The following is an 18763-nucleotide window of genomic DNA, read 5'->3' on the forward strand; positions in this document are numbered from 1 at the left end:
TTGATGGTTCTCAGAAGTCCTATCTGAGCTGTCGGGAATCGTTTTATATACAGAATTCAGGTGTCAGTGCTAGCCACCTTCTTCAGCTTCTCTATGGGTGAAACAAGAATCCCAGGGCTGCAGGTAAACTGTGTAGTATCAGTAACACGTGGGAAAGGGTCTTACAGAAGTCTTTTCACTTGAACAGAAAGCTGTGATTTTTGTTGGAAACAAACCTACCACTAAAAGTTAGAATTCTTATGTCTCCTGGTAAAGCTTCTGGCTCTTTCAGAAAGGAGGTGAGTTTCCAAAAAGAATCAAGACTATTTTAAACAATTGCCTAAATCTCACTAAATTAGGCTGTTAGTCTTCGTTGTGTGAGATCCCTCTCCCCACCAACCCCCCTTCTCCCAGGAAATCTGGAGCCACTTTTGCAAGGTCCTTGGAGTTCTCTGGAGTGGTCACCCCCAGGCCATAATTCCACGTCACATTTCAGTTTAAACTTGATACAGGGTGACCTTATCACAAAACTTGAGTCGATGACAATCTATTGGTATCTTTATGACCCTGTGACATTTTACTAAGAATTAGATATAAAGAAGGGCCAATGGGGAATTCCCTGGCGGTCCAGTGGTTAGGACTTGGCGCTTTCACGCTTTCACTGCTGTGGCCCAGGTTTGATCCCTGGTCAGGGAACTAAGATCCCACAAGACGTGTGGTGTGGCCAAATTAAATAAATAAAGTATTAAAAAAAAAAACAGGGCCAGTGACATGGTGGATGAAATATGAAAAGGGAGGGTGAGAAGAAGTACCACATTTCTCACTGTCACCACAGTTGTATTGGCGAAATGCTTTTCAGCATTAATGTGACGTAAAGAAAAACACTAGATGGTGTGGTGATTGACACCAGAGAAAAAGGGTTAAAGAGCAGAAAGTATGAGGACCAAGAAGCTTGAGCACTGCAGGAACGGATTCTTCAGCAGCTCCAGAATATTCCCCAGGACATCTAAAGGGAATAAAATGTCATTAATAGTTCTTGATCTGTTCTTTGATTATAGACACACAGTTAAATGGTTGCTGAAAAATATTATTGATCAAGTGACCACAAGGTGCTCTTCTGTGGTTCAGGTTAGTTACCTGTGTCTAGACAATGCCCGGGGGACACGATGGCCAGGTCTTTGCCTGGGTTCTTCCTAACCTGGGGTCCCCTAAATATGGGCAGCCCTGCCTATCAGGGTTGCTAAGGGGTCATTGGGAGCCTCCCTTTCAGTTGCTTGTTGAAGGTGTGTAGCCAGTGCATTCATGTTACATGAGACTAAAGTGGGACCAAAGGGAGGGAAGTTTATCCTACATCTTGTTTTCAGTAGCAAGAAGCACCCTGTCCCAGCCCTGCCACCCTCACCTGCTAGCATTTTCCTCCTGTTCTGTTTTTTGTTTTTTTTTTTTTGCGGTACGCGGGCCTCTCACTGTTGTGGCCTCTCCCGTTGCGGAGCACAGGCTCCGGACGCGCAGGCTCAGCGGCCACGGCCCACGAGCCCAGCCGCTCCGCGGCATGTGGGGTCTTCCCAGAGTGGGGCACGAACCCGTGTCCCCTGCATCGGCAGGCAGACTCTCAACCACTGCGCCACCAAGGAAGCCCTTGTGTGACTTCTTAAAAGATGACATAATTGGCATCTCAGATCCTTCTTCTGTAAAATAGAGACATCATCCTATGATTGGGATTTTTGTGGGTCAAATAGGATAAATTATGTAAAATCACTTGGAGTTTCTCAGTAATATACACCTACTGGAGATATAAGCAGATACATTTTCAATTATATTTTCATTCATGCATTGATAGCCTTTAATCTGGATGACTAGACATTTAAGAGTAAACATACTCGGCAGTAATGCCGTTTTTTTACATTTACAAATATTTGAAAGTTTACTTTTCGTCCATAAATCTGACCGTGTGACATTTCCGAGTGTTTCTACCACTCTGTTACTACTGAGAATCGTTCACTCACCAGTGGTAACATCCATGAGTATGACATTTTTAATTCATGTCTCACCTCATAGAAAGAACTTTGCAGCCTTTATGTCTGCCAGACTAGAGATAAATATTCCAGGCCTTACATGATTTTTTTTCTCCATCTGTCTGTCTCTTTCCCGTCTCTACTTTTGTTGGTGCATCAGGACTACTGAACAAGTGAAATTTCTCTGTTTTCTGTTGTAAGTACTCCTGTTTCTGGCTCTCCGTGGGGCCCTTGGCAATTACTCCCCTACCCTCCCCGGACCATCTCTCCATAGCATGTTGGCTTCCCTTTCTGAGTTGGATGTTCTGATGATCTTTTGCATTTCATTTGCCATTTCCTGAGCCAGCTTATTAGCCTTGCCATCTGTACCCAAAGGCTTGGAGATGGGCCCTCCCACCTCAGGTGCGAGAGCTTGCGTCCCCGGCTTGACACACGCCTCGTGCGGCGCTGTGATGCTGTGTGCTGGCTTGGCCCTACTCTCATCCCCGCAGCAGCTTGAGGAACTGCTCTGCTGTTTCATGTCAGGAACAACTGACTTTTCTGAAAGGATAAGGCTGCCGCCTCGGAGCAGGGAATACATTTTACCGAGTCAGCTCCGCCTGAGTTTGGTGGCAGGGGTGACTTTCAGGCGTTAGGGGACAAGCAGACACTACCGAGGTGGTGGTCCCTCTTCTGGTAGCCATGCGGGTCTTTGTTTTTGCCCCGCAAAAGGAGAAGAACTTGCAGTTTTGGTTGGGGGTGGGGTGTGGTCAGAGCGGCGGTGCTGGAAATTCTAAGTTCATTACAACAGAACAGAATCTGGATAGTCTTCAGATCACAAATCGCGTGCTAGTTTAAACAAAGCGGGCGGTGTGAGCTTCCCCAGTTCCGGCCGTGACGTTCGTTTTCCATCTCACTACCTAAGAGGAATGGTAACAGTTTGCTCAGACATTTTTATTTTCGTCCTTTCTGTTGCCCACAGTCCTCCTCTGTGAGCACACAGTTCTGGAGCTGTCTTCCCAGACTTCTGTGGCTTTTAGCGCAATAAAGAATTTTTAAAGAATGTGGTCCGGCGTGGTAATTTTTCTGGTGACTATCAAAGCCAAGTGAGCGCGGATCAGATGACCCGACCGTCTCCAGGTACTGGGGCTGCTCTCGGAAAAGCTGTTGGTGGCTGCTGGCGTGCAGTTACAAGCCGTAGGGGCCCTAGTGCTGGTGTTTAGCTTCCCGCAGAAGCAAGTGAGAAGGTCACTGAGTTACAGCTCTTTGCTTGCCCTGCCTCTCGGGAGAGGATTCAGAGGCGGGAAGGTGTTTGTTCCCGTCACTGACGCGTGGAAGTGTGACTCGCGTGGGGCTGTGCGCTTTGGCTTGTGTCTGCACACACCGCTGTCTGCACCATCTCACAGCTTGGAGGTTGTCAGTGTGATTCCAAACCGGCCCGGTGTTCTGTGTGTTTTTTTCCCAGGAGTGGCTGTAAGGTGAAGAAGTACGAAGCCCAGTCTCTTGCTTTGGATGGGTGTTCTCAGGTAAGTCTGTGTTCCCCATCAGGGTGGCGATTAATGAAGATTTTCCAGTGGGGATCTGAGTACTCAGCTTTAAGGAAACCAATTCCCAAATCCTCGACTTCCTAAGCTGATCTGAGAAAGGGCTCTGAAGATAAGGGAACCGTTACTTCACAGCTACCCTTTTCCCACTTTTTTCTGATAAAGTTCCCTCTCACCCGTTCTCAAACTTACTAGGGTGCATCACCACTCGGTGTGAAACCTCTGGGCACCAAAGGGGGGATTTGAAATACTGGTGTAAGTTATAAGAAAGTGATTGACTCCAGTGACTGGATAATATATTTTTAAAGTCAGATGGTTTTCCAGTTATTGCTTTTAACAAGTTAGGAGAACCTGAATTTTCAGCTGATTATTAAAAATAATTTTTGACACAGTGATATATGTCAATTATATCTCAATTAAAAAGATAATTATTTGGACTTCCCTGGTGGTCCAGTGGTTAGGACTCCACGCTTCAACTGCAGGGGGCTCGGGCTCGATCCCTGGTCGAGGAATTAAGATCCCCCAGGCAGCACGACATGGCCCAAAAGGAAAAAAAAAAAAAAGGTAATTATTGATGATAGAATTTTTTGGAACATAATTTGGAAAGGAGTTCAAAGAAAGACATTTCTATTACAAACTTCCTTCTTTTTCACCTATTTATTTGTATTAGTAAGGCTTCTGGCTTCTTGATTATAATTATAAAAATGGAAAACAGGAATCAAATTGATGCTGACCTTTGTTTCATTCTAGCAATAAATATTTGTCCATGACTATATAATTAATTGGGAGCAACACACACACACACACACACACACACAAACACAAACAAGCAAACAAAAGAAAACCGGGACCCATTTGATTGCAATGAAGTCCTTTTTTTTTTCCTTTTTAAAACTTTATTCCAGCGTAACCATGATTACAGAAATACAGTCATTGCATTTTAAGTTTAACTTATCTTACACAATTTGGACCAAAAACTTGGGACGTGGTTTAAGATTAAAAAAAAAATTTGTAATTTGATTTATTCTTCATCTATTACAAATGTATGAAGTATCCACCTTCAAATGCTGCTAAAGCAGGCAGCAAGAACTATGAAAAATTCACCTTTGATTTGCTTCAGAAAAATAACACATAGTGCATTGTAAAAGTTTTTTTAAATTGGTGCAACAAAATATTGCAATCGATTTCCATTTTTTTTAAATTTTACTTTTGTGTTTGATTGTACTTACCAAACATTGTAATACTTTTAGAATAAATTGTGCGTTTGTAATTGTAGTGATAACTCTCCAGAAGAAAAAATGTTAACACTTAGAGACTTATGGTTGTAAAAAAAGGTTTAAAAAATTTTTTAAACAAATGTAATAGGAGAACTTGAAAAAACTTGAAAGCAAATGCATTTCTTTGGGATAATTTCTTGATGGACATAGGGAGGAAATACAAATTCAGAGAGGAAAAGGAATGATGTAAATTTCTGACTATTAAAGGGCTTATTCATGTTCGATATTACACAGATGGTAAAGTATATCACTAGAGTAATTAAATTGAATTAATAAACCAAGTCAGTATTTAAAATATAATAAAAATTTTTTCTTTTCTTTTGTATCTGTGTGAGAGGATGGATGTTCTCCAAACTTGCTGTGATAATTTCATGATGTATGTAAGTCATATCATTATGCTGTACCTCTTATCTCTCCTTCCAGTTTTATCTCAATAAAACTGGAAGGAGAGATAAGTCAACAAGCAAACAAATAAATAATATGTAGCAGATATTATAGCCTTTTTGACTACTTAAGCTCATAGTGAAAGGTTTTTAGATGTCACCTGAAAATACAGTGGGGTGCATAAATTTTCCAGAAAAGTCTAGGATCTATCTATATGAGCAAAATGTATGAAAACTATTTTCTTCAGCCACTTAAACTTCTTGCTTATAAATTTAGGCTAGAGAAGCTTAATTTTTTAAACCTCAGGTGTGAATTACAGAAGGTAGGCCCTAGAAAATACAACCTTCCATGGTTGAGGGGCTGCAGCTTCTTCCTTGGTTGGTACCCAGGTTCGTGGAGAACGTCCATATGGAATGGCAGCTGCTTTGCTCTTCCTGAGATGTCGCTTTCCCCACTGCTTGCCCTCCTAAATGGTAGCATCTCATCTGTTGCCTTTCCCAGGATGAAGGAGCAGTGATCTCCCAGATTTCAGACATTTCTAACAGGGATGGCCATGCTACCGACGAGGAGAAGCTGGCGTCCACGTCATCTGGTCAGAAACCCACTGGGGCCGAGGGGAAAGGTGAGCCAGAGGACGGCCTGGAGTACTTTGAATGTTCCAATGTTCCCGTGTCTGCCATAAATCATACGTTTTCATCCTCAGAAGCAGGTATGGAAGCAAATCTTCATCTTTCTTACGTACATAAGCATAGAAATGCCTGGAAGCCCAGGGCAGGAGACACTTTAAAGAGATTAGAGAACGGGTCCCTTGATGGATAGGTTTAGGCTGCTGGTCTGTGTTTTGCTTCTTTGCCTGGAGAAGAGACACAAAAGGGTGTCACTGGAGCGCCAGGGACGTATGGATCCGAGTGGCAGGATGTACGGAGACACTGATGTATCAGACTGCTTGAATTCTTTCCTGATTATTTCAGTCTGGCCGCATCTTCACGTGTAGTGACCTGGAACCATGTTGGGATTATTGGGCTCCTGGTTTCCCTTATAGAAATAATAACGACTGGGGCTTCCCTGGTGGCACAGTGGTTGAGAGTCCGCCTGCCGATGGAGGGGACACGGGTTTGTGCCCCGGTCTGGGAAGATCCCACATGCTGTGGAGCGGCTGGGCCCGTGAGCCATGGCCGCTGAGCCTGCGCGTCCGGAGCCTGTGCTCTGCGGCGGGAGAGGCCACAACAGTGAGAGGCCCGTGTACTGCAAAAAAGAAAAAAAGAAAGAAAGAAATAATAACGACTAACAGGTATAGTTGCTTCCACATGCAGGCACTGTTCTAAGTGTTTTACGTGTAGTAACTCATGTCTCCTCACTAGGTAGCGTTCTTTTTTTTGTTTTTTTGTTTTTGTTTCTTTTTAACTTGATGTACAGTTGATTTACAGTGTTGTCTTAGTTTCAGGTGTACAGCTACCTGATTCAGTTACATATGTTTTTTCAGATTCTTTTCCATTATAGGTTATTACAAGATATTGAATATAGCTCCCTGTGCCATACAGTAGCTCCTTGTTTTTTATCTGTTTTATATTAGGCAGCATTCTTTTCCCCATTATCAGAGAGGGAAAGTGAGACAGAAGTTAAGGATCTCGGCCACGGTCTCCTGTCTCGTAAGTGGTGGACTAGGGTCCGAGTTCCCAGCAGTCTTGGCTCCACGGTCTTTTAACCACAAGGCTAACGTGTGAAGAGATGGTTTTCATTACCCTCAACTATTGTAAATTTTCCTGCTTGCAGACATGGTGGATTGAAAATGACTGATGCTTCTTCATGTTCTCATAAGGGCCTAGACCAACCTGTGCTGAAGCTTAGTGCTGTTTTCCTCTTTAGAACATTCTAAATCTGAGGCCGTTTTCCAGGTCCCAGGTTGTATCTGTGGCCTTAACCTTCATCGTGAAGCACTTGGCACCGTGTTCCTGACTTCATTAAACATGATGGGAAACTCAGGTCTTTAGCAACATAGTTCAATGTGGAGCTTTTATACTTAGAATTTAAAAAATAATGATCTATCATCAAACCAGAGAAGCAGGTGGAAATCTGGACTTTGTGAGAGTTATCTCCCCACCTACCCAGGTCTGTTTCCCGTCTGTAAAATAAACATTCCAGACACTGTTCCACGTTTCCTCCCAGGCCTCTTTTCTGCTCTGATGTTTTCTCCAAAGACCCCATCTGCCATTTCCTTTTATGCCCCTTTACCCATTACACAGGCTTTACCCTTAGGACTCTCATACCTACACTTACTTCTTGTATATGAAATGCCTTTCTTCACCATTGTCCTGTAGAGATTCTGCCCATCCTTGCTGGCCTGTCTCACAAAGGTCACTTGGCTCCCACTGCATTTCTTCATACGTTCCATGTATTAGTTATGGAAGATTATCTTTTATGGAAGGTTATCTTTTATGGAAGGTTATCTTTTATGGAAGGTTATCTTTTATGGAAGGTTATCTTTGATAAACTTCTTGGGGTTAAGGACTGTGAGTGATTCATCTTCGATTTTCCCCTAGTGCAGGTCCATGGTCCATGTTTGTCGAATTATATCCTTCCTCACTAGGAGGAAATTCCTTTGGCAGAAACTTCGTGAGCTGGGGTTCTGCTAACGGAACAGCTCCCGTTAACATGGTTCGTAACTGATTAGCCACATCGTGGGAGCGAGCAGGGGCCCTGGTCGTGTGGGGTGGGAGGGTGTGGAGGTGGGATGGGTGAGCTGTGTCCTGGGATATCACCTTCGGCCTGGGTCTTGATAGATAAATACAAAGATGTGCCCCAAGGAGTCTCTCACAGGAATGGGAAGGAACCTGCCACACAGGTAAAATGCCCAGTAGCTGTCCGTGAGTACAGGGCAAGTGGGAACCTGGGGTCGTCCTGAGGAATTGGGGCTTTGTCAGTATAGAGGAGCCGCTGAAGGTTTATAAGCGAAGTAGTGATGGTCACATTTGTGTTCTCAATCATTCACTCTCGACAGTGCACTAAAGTAGTAATTTGCGATTGCAGGTGGAGGACTGTAGCTTTAGCATTTTATGTGCTTTTACATATTTAAAAATCTTCTTCAACGAGTGCATGTTCCTTTGATCAGAAAAAGCATTGTGTTGGTTTTTTGTACGCATTGACTCTGGTGGTAGAGTGAAGCCGAGGAAACCAGCTTGAAGGGCGTGGGGAGGATAATGAATTTAGTGTTCAGGCATTGAAATTTAGAGGGTTTTGTTTTATCTGCTCCATTAATTCCACTGACATACCCTTCAGGGCTGGAATTCAGATTCACTCCAACTTGGTAATAAAATAGCTTTCAGCGTTAACCGTTTCTCCTCTTTCTGAAATGACCCCGTGGTTAGTCCAACTCGCTTGCAAAACTTTTCATGGACACAAGGGGGCAGCCTTGCCGTTCTCACCACCTGAGGACGTGCTTCCGTCTAAGGCTGACCGACCGTAAGCTCCTCTTTCCTCTGGATGTTTTGGACCCTGAACACCGACAGCGCAGTGGTCAGCAGAATGTAGCCCGTCTTCGGAGATCTTGAGATGCTGTTCAGGGGCCCATAGATGTCCTTCCGGGCCTGCGCTGGGGTCTCCCAGAGTGGTTCAGTGGGAAGGAAAGGCACAACCTCTTGGGATGACTCTAAAAATGACTCTCTGTGTTTTAGGTACTGAGAAGGAGGCGTGCCAGCAGATGGAGAAGGATGGACCTGCCGTGCCCGTGAGTCCCCAGGCTCGTGGGGGAGGGGTGTGAGCGCGGGGGGTGTTCAGTGTTTGTTTTGAAGCCCATGTTAACTCAGTAATTAAATTCTAGTCTGTGTCTGGTGATGGACATGAGATAAAAATAAAGCACAGCTCCTTCACTTGAGGCGTCTCGGAGGGTGACCACTAGTACTTGGACCTGTAGCTGGACGTCCTGAGATGTCCTCCAAGTGTAAAGTGCAACCAGCGTTTGACAACTTAGCACAGAAAAGAAGGGAAAATAAAATGTCTCTAGCTTTTTATACTGATAACGTGTTGATGTTTTGGATCTATTGGGTTAATGAAACTATATTATTAAAATTAATTTCACCTGTTTACCCTTTAAATGTGGCTACTGAGAATTTTTAAATTACATATGGCTTACGTTGTATTTCTTTTGAGCAGCCCCAGTTGTAGACTACAAAATGGAAACCAGGGTTACCCTGTGGTGAATGTTACACCAGGATGTGTCCCCAGGACTGAGGGCACCAGGGCTGACCCACCGCGCGGCAGGTGTCAGGAAGGCTGGATTTGAGCTAATTAAAAACAATTTTTTTTCTTTTTAATTTTTAGGCTTACAAAAATAGTACAAAGAACTCCTATAACTCTTGCACCCATGCTCAAACTTTAACCTCTTCTGTAATCAGAATCAGTAAACGCTGGTACAGTATTATTGTCTGGTCTGTAAACCGTATCCAGGTCTTGCCAACTACCCCCACTAGTGTCCTTTCTCTGGCACAGGATCCAGGGCAGGACCTCACAAGGCGTTCAGTGCCTGTGTTCTCAGTCTCCTTTAATCTGTGACAGTTCCTCAGTCTGTGTCCTTCCGGACCTTGGCTCTTTTGATTCAAGAGTGCTGGTTAGTTGTTTTGTAGAATATCTTTCAATTTGGGCTCGTCGAGTGTTTCCTCATGATTAAATTCAGTTTACGCATTTTTGGCACAAGTGCATCAGAAGTGACCTCATGGGTATCGGTGCATCCCATTATTGGTGGAATTAACTGATCACGTGGTTAAGGTGGGGTCTTCTGGGTTCCTCACTTGAACTAAGTTTTAAAGGAAGAAAGGGGTTTGCCAGGTAGATAAGGCAATGAAGGGTGTTCTGGGCAGGAGAGTTGTACTGTGCAAAGACATGGGCTTTATAAGGAGTTGTAGGGACGAATAATCTCACGTGATCGGAGGATACTGTGCATCTGGTAGGTGAGAGCCAGGCCACTGGGGCCCTAGACATCGTGCTGGGAGGCTTGGAATTCATGGAAACGCAGCAGAGAACTCTCCTGGGGGTTGAAGTAGGGAGCCTCATGATCGGTAGTAAATCAGAGGATGGGACGGAGGCTGGGACTTAGCAGGTAGAACCATCACTGCTTGGTGGCTTCCGGGGTGTACGTGGTGGCTGAGGTGGAGGTTGGAGAAAGTCGCTGAAGGCCATCGAGGTTTTCGCCTTGAACATCTGAGTGGTCGGTGTTGCTGATAACCAAGCCCAGAGGGGCCTCGTCTCGACAGGTGGCACTGCTGTCCACCTTGTTGTCTAAGCCACAACCCTGGGGTCCTGTTGGACTCCCCCGTCCTCTGTATTCCCACACGTAGGGTCTGTGGTTTCCACGTCCAGAAAGCAGCTGTTGTAAATCCGTCTACTTTTGTCGAGCCCATGGCCACCACCAGTCTTTGTAAGCCTGGTGGCAGTTTCCTAATGAATCTCCCTGTTCCCGAGGCTATCCTGTCCTCCTTTTCCATCAGCCAGAGTTGTTCCTCTTTGCTGAAACCCTTTCGTTGGCTTCCCTTGTCTTTAGGCTGAGCTCAGACTCTGCTGTGGCCTCCGCGGCTTTCTACACCGCCCCTGCCTCCTTCCCATGCCAGACCCTTGCCCAGCCAAACGGCCTTTCGTTCACTGCTGTGGGCCTGCCCCTTGGAGGCACTTTCTCTTCTCCCCGCCTGCCCCACGGGCTGGGACCGTGACTGTGTGCTGGCCCCTGTACGCCAGCACCAGCCACAGTGAACACGGCTGAACGTAGGAGCCGGTACATCAGGAGTCCAGAGGAGGAGGAGAATCGCAGAAGTTCAGTGTTAGACGCGTGGCTCTGAGACATCTGTGAGACCAGCTTCTCGGTTCCCATATCCTGTAGGCAGTGAGAAGCACACAGCGTGAGCTCAGGAAAAGTCAAGGTTGGCTTCAGTAGATCTGAGCGCCCTTAGGACACAGGGCATAGTTGAAGCTGAAGGATTAGGTGAAGTTGTGACAGAAACGTTCTTAACCTGGATCCACAGTAAGAATACATTTTGCATCCTGGCTCGTAGGTACGTATGACACGTCTCAACACACGCGTTTGTATTGTTATCAAACAAACTGCACAGAACAGTATCTGCCTTTCTTCATGTGGCTCACTCAGATTTCTTTTCTTCTATTTCATGCGGCTCACTCTGATTTTTTCTATTCTATTTCATTTTTTTTAACGCACGTTGCTTGTCCTAGTAACCGTTTTCGTGACTCACCGTCGGACTGGGACCCACGGTGTTTCCCTGGAGGACACAGAGTAAGGGACGTAGGGGTGGGTGAGGGAGCCGTGTGCGCCAGGCAGAAGGAGGACATGCACACAGGGGTCAGGGGCTTGGAGCGTGGTCCCCTCTCAGGGGCATTACACAGCGGTGGCGGTGGTTTCCGGACGGAATCACTCTTTCGGGAGCCGGGTCTTGTAATCATTCCCAGCACAGCCACCGTGGCTGATGGCACAGTCACTTAGAGGAGCCACTGAGGCCACCATTCTGCAAGTAGTGAAGTGTCCCCCGCATCTGTGGGAGGGGGTCCTTCCCCACAAAAGGATGAGACTCCACCCTCCGCTCCCCAAACTGCCTGGTCGTGCCCTTAGGGAAACCAGTTTCCTCTGACGTTTTCCAGGTACTGTGGGAGCGTCGTCTAGTCTTTTCTGTGTGTAAAAATGGCAAAGGGATGGTCGAGGGCTGTGTCGAGGGGCCCAAGCACTGGTTGCAGATTGGGGAGGTTTACCCACGTTCTTGAAACGCCCCGGTTACGCTTGCACATTCCCCAGTTATTCATCCACAGAGTTAGCCCCACCTCCCTGCCTCCGCAGGGTGGTTGTGAAGATGCGGGGAAAGGGTAACGTGCAAGCCTGAGCCAGAAAGCCCTGAGCTGCTGTGAGGTGGCATGACATTGGCGGGAAAGCTGGGGGAGAGCGGGAGAGAGAAGATGGGGGAAGCCTTGTCTCCAGAGCCCCCTGCAAAGACCACGTCCTGGGTCGTCATCTTTGAACGGTAACTCCAGTTGAACTTGCGGAAGTAAATTAATTTCTATTCCCTTAGAATGCTGAATCAGCATTGCATAAAGAACTTGCAATATTCAAAACACTGACTAAGAAGTCTGTTTAGTCTAGCCTGTGCTTCTGTAAGACTCTGGGTGTTGCTCTGAAGGGCATTCCTGTTGCAGTCTCTGCCCAGCGCCAGGGGGCGGCCAGGGCCAAGTAACTAAGATCGGAGGGTGGTCATCTCTCTTTTCAGCTGCTGGTCTACAGCATCTTTCACTTAGGAGTCAATCTGCTGTTTTTTCAAAGAAATCTTAAACTTCTTACAAGTTGAGTTCACTTGGCTTTTCCAGTGTGTCTCCATTACAAGAGGCAGGGGGGGACACTGCTCTAACAGGTTCAAGGACAGATGGGATGAGCCTGACAGATCAGGGATCCTGATTTCTCTCATCGCAAGGATGTGCGCAGAGAATTACTTTGTGGCATCTGCACTCACGGTGAACTTACAGCAAAGACTCCCCTGGGTCCCACTGTCTGTAGACAGGTCTTTGTGGTCCTCAAGGGTGAATGCTTTGTGGGACAGGGAGAAAGACCAGGGGATATGAAGCAGGACCCTTTTGGAAGGATGTGATTGATCTGTTTGGTTTAGCATCTTTATTAAACACGTACTAGATTGCCCAGTCCAGGAAGAGATGGTCAGGCCAGTTTTTGGTGATGGTAGATTCTGTAGGCTTTCTGTGCTGTTTGATAAACAGTATAAAGGACTGAGGAATGTAAAAAGCTAAATAAATCCTAGAGGACTGGAAAAGGCAGCTAAAATAGGCCACGGCTATAAATTCCTCGTAAGAGCTGTTGCATTTTGAGCCTTGGGGCTTGTGGCGTACGGCCAGGCAGAGGGAGTGGCGGGGAGAGCTGCCGGCTGCAGAGCCACTCGTCCAGGTGTATTTGTCCCCATCTAAGGCCTGATCTTCCAGCTCGGAACACTGCCCCTTCCAGACGCCTCATTTGTTAGAGCGAAGTCGTTAAACAAGTGGGCGGACTGAATTCATTTATCCCCTCGAGGATGAATGAGATGCAGACCTCCAGAATAGACAATATTCCCCTTTCTAAGAAAACTTGGCTTATTTCCCAAACTCTTGCTAACGTGAGGGTCACAGAAGGCACAGGGGACCAGTTTCCCAGAGTTGACGTGTCTTAGGGATTCTGATTTAGAATAATAAAAACAAAAGACTGATTTAAAATGTAATAATTCAGGGGCTTCCCTGGTGGCGCAGTGGTTGAGAATCCGCCTGCCGATGGAGGGGACACGGGTTCGTGCCCCGGTCTGGGAAGATCCCACATGCCGCGGAGCGGCTGGGCCCGTGAGCCATGGCCGCTGAGCCTGCGCGTCCGGAGCCTGTGCTCCGCAACGGGAGAGGCCACAACAGTGAGAGGCCTGCGTACCACAAAAAAAAAAAAAAAAAAAAAGTAATAATTTAGAATCGGAAATGTAACGAGATGAACGAAATGTGTGGGCTGGACCTAGTAGGCAGGTTACACGGGAAGCAGGATGGTGGGGAGGAGTCTTGATGAGCATCGTGGCATGGGAGGTGGGGGGATGAGTCAGATGTCCAGTGTGTTAGTGACCGACAGCAGACGATCACGGTCTCATCATTCCTGGGTCAGGAGTCCTGGGGCAGCTTCACTGAGTGCCTCTGACTCGGGGTCTCTCCCCAGCTGTGCTCAGGGTACTGACCAGGGCAGGGGTCACCTCCAGGCTCAATTTGGGTGGATCTGCTTCCAAGCTCTCTCACTTGGCCGTTGGCAGAGACGGCCGTTCCTTGCCACGTGGCCTCTCCACAGAGCTTCTCACAGCCGGAGCCTCTTTGTCAACAAGTGACACCGCATGACTTTACCACTTTCTGTGCTTTAGACGAGGGTCACTGGGTCCAGCCTAACTCAAGGGGAGGAGGCTACACAAAAGGACTCGTGCAGGGGGGGTGGGGTCATTGGGGGCCATTTCAGGGCTGCCGGCCCCTGGTAGCTTCTGGCTCTGGTGATGGAGCTCTCCCAGGATAGAAGGTGTTTCTGGGGGACCTCGGGCTTCTGTCAGCATGGTGGGCTGGCCTCCCCCAGATGGTGCTGGAACGGGCACTGCCAGCTTGTGGCTTTTGCATTTTCCCTTTTCTGTGGCCTCAGCCAGGGGTTTGTCTATTGGACCCTTGGCTGAGGGCAATGAAGATCTAGGTAAAAATTATGTGTGTGTTCTTGAGCATTTTCTAGAGAGAGGGTGAGTCCATAATGACCCTGAAAAGTTTAAAAACCACTGGTCTACGTTCACCTTGGACTTCCTGTTCAAGCTCGATTCGAACAAGATACCAGAGCCCGATTGATTACAGTCATAACTAATTGATCAGTTATGCTCACATTGAAGATTATTAAGATTATTCCCTAATCCTAACCCTAACTCCAATAATTTTTTTTAAAAAAGATTCCCAGGGCTTCCCTGGTGGCACAGTGGTTGGGAGTCCGCCTGCCGATGCAGGGGACGCGGGTTCGTGCCCTAGTCCGGGAAGATCCCACATGCCGCGGAGCGGCTGGGCCCGTGAGCCATGGCCGCTGGGCCTGCACGTCCGGAGCCTGTGCTCCGCAACGGGAGAGGCCACAACAGTGAGAGGCCTGAGTACCGGAAAAAAAAAAAAAAGATTCCCAGGTCACCTTGGCGGGCATTTTGGGTGTTATTAGATCAGCTTTTTCCCCATTTATACAAAAAGTTAACATAGGTGGGAGGAAATAACCCCCAAAAATGCTTTTTAGGAAAAAAAAATGGTACAAAGCCCACGTTCTTGTGAAAAACAAAATCCCAACTGAATGTGGCTCTCGGGAACCCAGGTTTATGGCAAAAATCAAGCTGGTACCTCAGAAGGTGACATGTTGACAGAAGGGAACTGAAAACTCAATGTCGGGAAGACCCAGGACATGGAAATGCAGTCCAGACCCTGGCGTCTGTGCACGTGACAACATCACTGGTTCTCCGCATGCCAGCCCTCAGGGCCACTGAAATTCCCTGTGATCCTGAGTCATCCCGGGGTGGGGTCGGAGTTCACATATATTTGCCATTTCTACCTGCTTAGGCCTGAAAGTCATTTTAGAAACATTTCCATCCAAAGTGGCCAAATAATAGTACACAAAGCATCTATATGTAAAAAGGTTGACACTTTTTTGGGAATTTATTTACATGGAACACATCCTCCCCAGAGATCCCCAGGTTCACGAGACATTAACAACAGATGGTTTTCTCTTTTACGCACATGACTCTCTGGTGACTGACCTCTATGATAATTACACTGTCTCCTTTTTGGATGAGAAGAAAACTTCTCTAGGCCGTAGGCCGTCCGTTAAAACAGAAGCCAAGACCTCCCTGATATTCATTAGAACGGGTTTTCCTTCAGATCGTACTGTAACTAGGTGTTTTCTTTTTAAGCCTCCCCTGCTGTTTTTTCCCCTTCAAACGTGTTTTTTAAAGAGTGTGATCAGTTTCTTCAGGAGGAAGTTATCAGAGGATATTTGGGGTTAAGAAGCTGAAGAGCAGACGCCTTACCTGTGCCCTCTCCCCCAACAGGCACTGCTGGAGTCCCTGGGGGAGAAGGGCCCTGTGTCCGTGGCCTGTGGAGGGGAGAGCCCGCTAGACGGCATCTGCCTCAGTGAATCCGACAAGACCGCCGTGCTCACCCTGATACGAGAAGAGGTAAAGGCTTCCTCGCTGCGTCCGCTTCTGGCTCCGTTTCTTTGTAAAGCCCGTGTGCCAGTGGGTATCTTCCATCTTTGCTGGCTTGAGTTCTTTCTCCCCAGCTGGAAGTCCCTGTTTCCTCCACTTGTAGCTCGTATAAAGGGCTCCCTGTAAAACACCTCGTTGGAGCTGGATTCCTGGCCTCCTGGTATCCAGAGGGCAAAGCTGATGCTTGGAAATATCCTTGAGAACTTTTGTGCACTTCTTTATCTTTTAGCCCTGAAGTTTTACATATCGCATTTTGCCAACTTTACCCACGTATGTAACTAAATCAGCACCTTCATTTCACAGAGGATATATGCTAGTGCCTAAAAGTTTCTTAAATTCTAGACTTGCAGGAATGTAACATTGTTTCCTACCTTCATCCATTCTTTTTTTTCTTGTTTTTTTTTCTTTCAGAGTTATTTTATTCAGAAACAAGCAATTATAAATATATATATCTTTTCTTCCCTCTTTTAGACAAATGGTAGAATACTACATATACCATTCTGTACCTTGCTTTTCTCACTTAAAAATACATCATGGTGATCATTCCATATTAGTATTTAATGCACGCCTACTTCTTTTTCTTTTTATAAATTTATTTATTTATTATTTTTTTAAAATTTATTTATTTTATCGATTTATTTTTTGGCTGCATTGGGTCTTCGTTGCTGTGTGCGGGCTTTCTCTAGTTGCGGCGAGCTGGGGCTACTCTTCATTGCGGTGCGCGGGCTTCTCACTGCGGTGGCTTCTCTTGTTGCAGAGTACAGGCTTTAGGCACGCGGGCTTCAGTAGTTGCAGCGTGCGGGCTTCAGTAGTTGCAGCGTGCGGGCTTCAGTAGTTGCAGCACACAGGCTCAGTAGTTGTGGCGCACGGGCTTAGTTGCTCCGCGGCATGTGGGATCTTCCCGGACCAGGGTTCGAACCTGTGTCCCCTGCATTGGCAGGCAGATTCTTAACCACTGCGCCATCAGGGAAGCCCGCATGCCTATTTCTTTTTCACATCTGTATAGTGTCCCACAGCCAAATTGGGTCATCAGGGACTTAAATTCTTGCCATTTCATCTTCAGTGTACTGGCCTGTCCCCTTCAGTGTCATAGGTCAGCTCCCCTCATGGTCCTAAGATGGCTGCTGCAGCTCTGTGCTTCACACTGCAGACATCAATGCCTAGCATTAGAAAACATCTAATTCTCGCCATTCACCTCACTTTAGGAGCAAAGTCCTCTTTTTTAGGACTTTCCCAAAAGTCCCCAGCAGACTTCCTCTCACATCTTAATGCCTATAATCCCTCATCCATTCTTTAATTAAAGAACTCAACTCTCGAATCCCTGTATCGTGTTTATTGAACATCTGTTCAAAATAGATCTCTGCTAGGCCTTTCCTGGACAATATGAAAGACACTGTTAGGTACCATTAGTCAGTTACCTCCCTCCTCTGTTGTGTTTCTCTGCTATATTTTATGTTTGGTTTGTGTGTTTCTTGATGATTCTACCTTTTTTTAAGAAGGTAATTCCCTCAGTGTAGCGACTTAATTTTTATAATATAATGAGAGTGGTTAAGTACCTCTGACCTAGGTCTTTCGAACTGTTAAAACATAGCAATAAGTTGGTAATCAGGGGTGTCAGCTAGTCCTGTTGTCAAAACGTAGGCGCTGTGGTAAGGAGGCCCCTACAAAATCTTGTAAATGAGAAAAATGACTTCTTTCTCCTGAGAGTTACAACTATAAGAGGACCACCAGATGCATCGAAGATGTGCCTGATCCCCTGAAGCAGACAGGTTGGCTTCTGGTTCTTGAGATCCTGATTGATGGCACCAAAATAAAGATTGTACCAACTAGAAAGAAGCACAGAGAAGTATAATCACAGGAGAACGATAGGTGCCCATTTGAGCTCCGTGCAGGGCAAATGGCATTTGAGACCATGAATTTAGAGTGTTTCTTTCAGGTTAGCACGAGCCTCCCAAACGCAGCAATGTGGGTTCTGGTCTGGCGAGCAAGATCTTGCCAACAGTGAGATGGATGCCTCTGCCTGGAGGAACTTCGGGGCCCTATTCTGACTCAGTCCGAGATCTCTGCAGAATGAGACTGTCTGGTCAGGCCAATTTCCACCGCTCTGATTTTGTGGCAGTTGCGTTTCTCAGCCTAATTAAATTGGTGCTCTGGCATCTCCTTTGGTTAAGATGAGTCTCTGCCAGACAAATGGCTCAGCTGTTGGCGTCCTGACCCAGCAGGGTTCTGGGCTGATAGCCAGACCCCGGACCGAGCTGGAGTTTACAGAGATGGTAATAACCACTTGCAGCTTTCCTGGGAGAGGTTCTGTTCCCCTTCGTCCTGGTGACCATGTTCCAGCATCCTCTGCAGCTGAGAGCATTTCCCCAGTGTTTGTGAGCATTATACACAGATGTTGAGGGGTTTTTTATTCCTAATGTAGATTGACTGCCTTCAGACGGACCTGGTTGTGTGTTGTTTTCAGGCTCTAGTCTTAAGTTCAAGAGATTGAGTAGTTAAAACCAAGCTTTATCTCCATTAAAATCTAGATAATCACTAAAGAGATGGAAGCAAATGAATGGAAGAAAAAATACGAAGAAACCCGACAAGAAGTCTTGGAGATGAGGTTAGACTGGAGGTTTGGGGGAGGGGTGGGTACCTTTCTGCATTTTTAGATTTAATACAAAGGAAGTGATGACAGTATTTGTTTACACAGAACCAGCTGTTGAGAACTCGAGGGCTTTACTATTTGCACCTTAATTTGTGACTGATGGTGTCATTTCCTGAGGATTGCCGACCAGTTATTGTATTCAAATGCTGTAGCTCATTTTGGGTTGCGCAGAACATTGCAA

The 18763-nt window shown here is 46.4% G+C and overlaps 1 protein-coding gene across 11 annotated transcripts in view; it reads left to right on the plus strand.

The window, feature by feature from the left end:
- The window catches only part of TACC1 (transforming acidic coiled-coil containing protein 1), a 94477-nt gene that overhangs the window by 65267 nt on the left and 10447 nt on the right, over positions 1 to 18763 (plus strand). For 4 of the 11 annotated variants that reach the window (XM_060085699.1, XM_060085704.1, XM_060085698.1 and 1 more), the window contains 5 exons: positions 3439 to 3499; positions 5680 to 5800; positions 8850 to 8902; positions 15777 to 15902; positions 18461 to 18537. In XM_060085699.1, coding sequence (XP_059941682.1) covers positions 3439 to 3499; positions 5680 to 5800; positions 8850 to 8902; positions 15777 to 15902; positions 18461 to 18537 — 438 coding nt within the window. Of the gene's footprint in view, positions 1 to 2154; positions 2191 to 3438; positions 3500 to 5679; positions 5888 to 8849; positions 8903 to 15776; positions 15903 to 18460; positions 18538 to 18763 lie in introns of all 11 variants that reach the window. The other 7 variants (XM_060085695.1, XM_060085693.1, XM_060085700.1 and 4 more) reach the window with 3 other exon arrangements.

This window comes from Mesoplodon densirostris, chromosome 20, assembly GCF_025265405.1.
Source record: "Mesoplodon densirostris isolate mMesDen1 chromosome 20, mMesDen1 primary haplotype, whole genome shotgun sequence".
NCBI classification, from domain to species: Eukaryota; Metazoa; Chordata; class Mammalia; order Artiodactyla; family Ziphiidae; genus Mesoplodon; species Mesoplodon densirostris.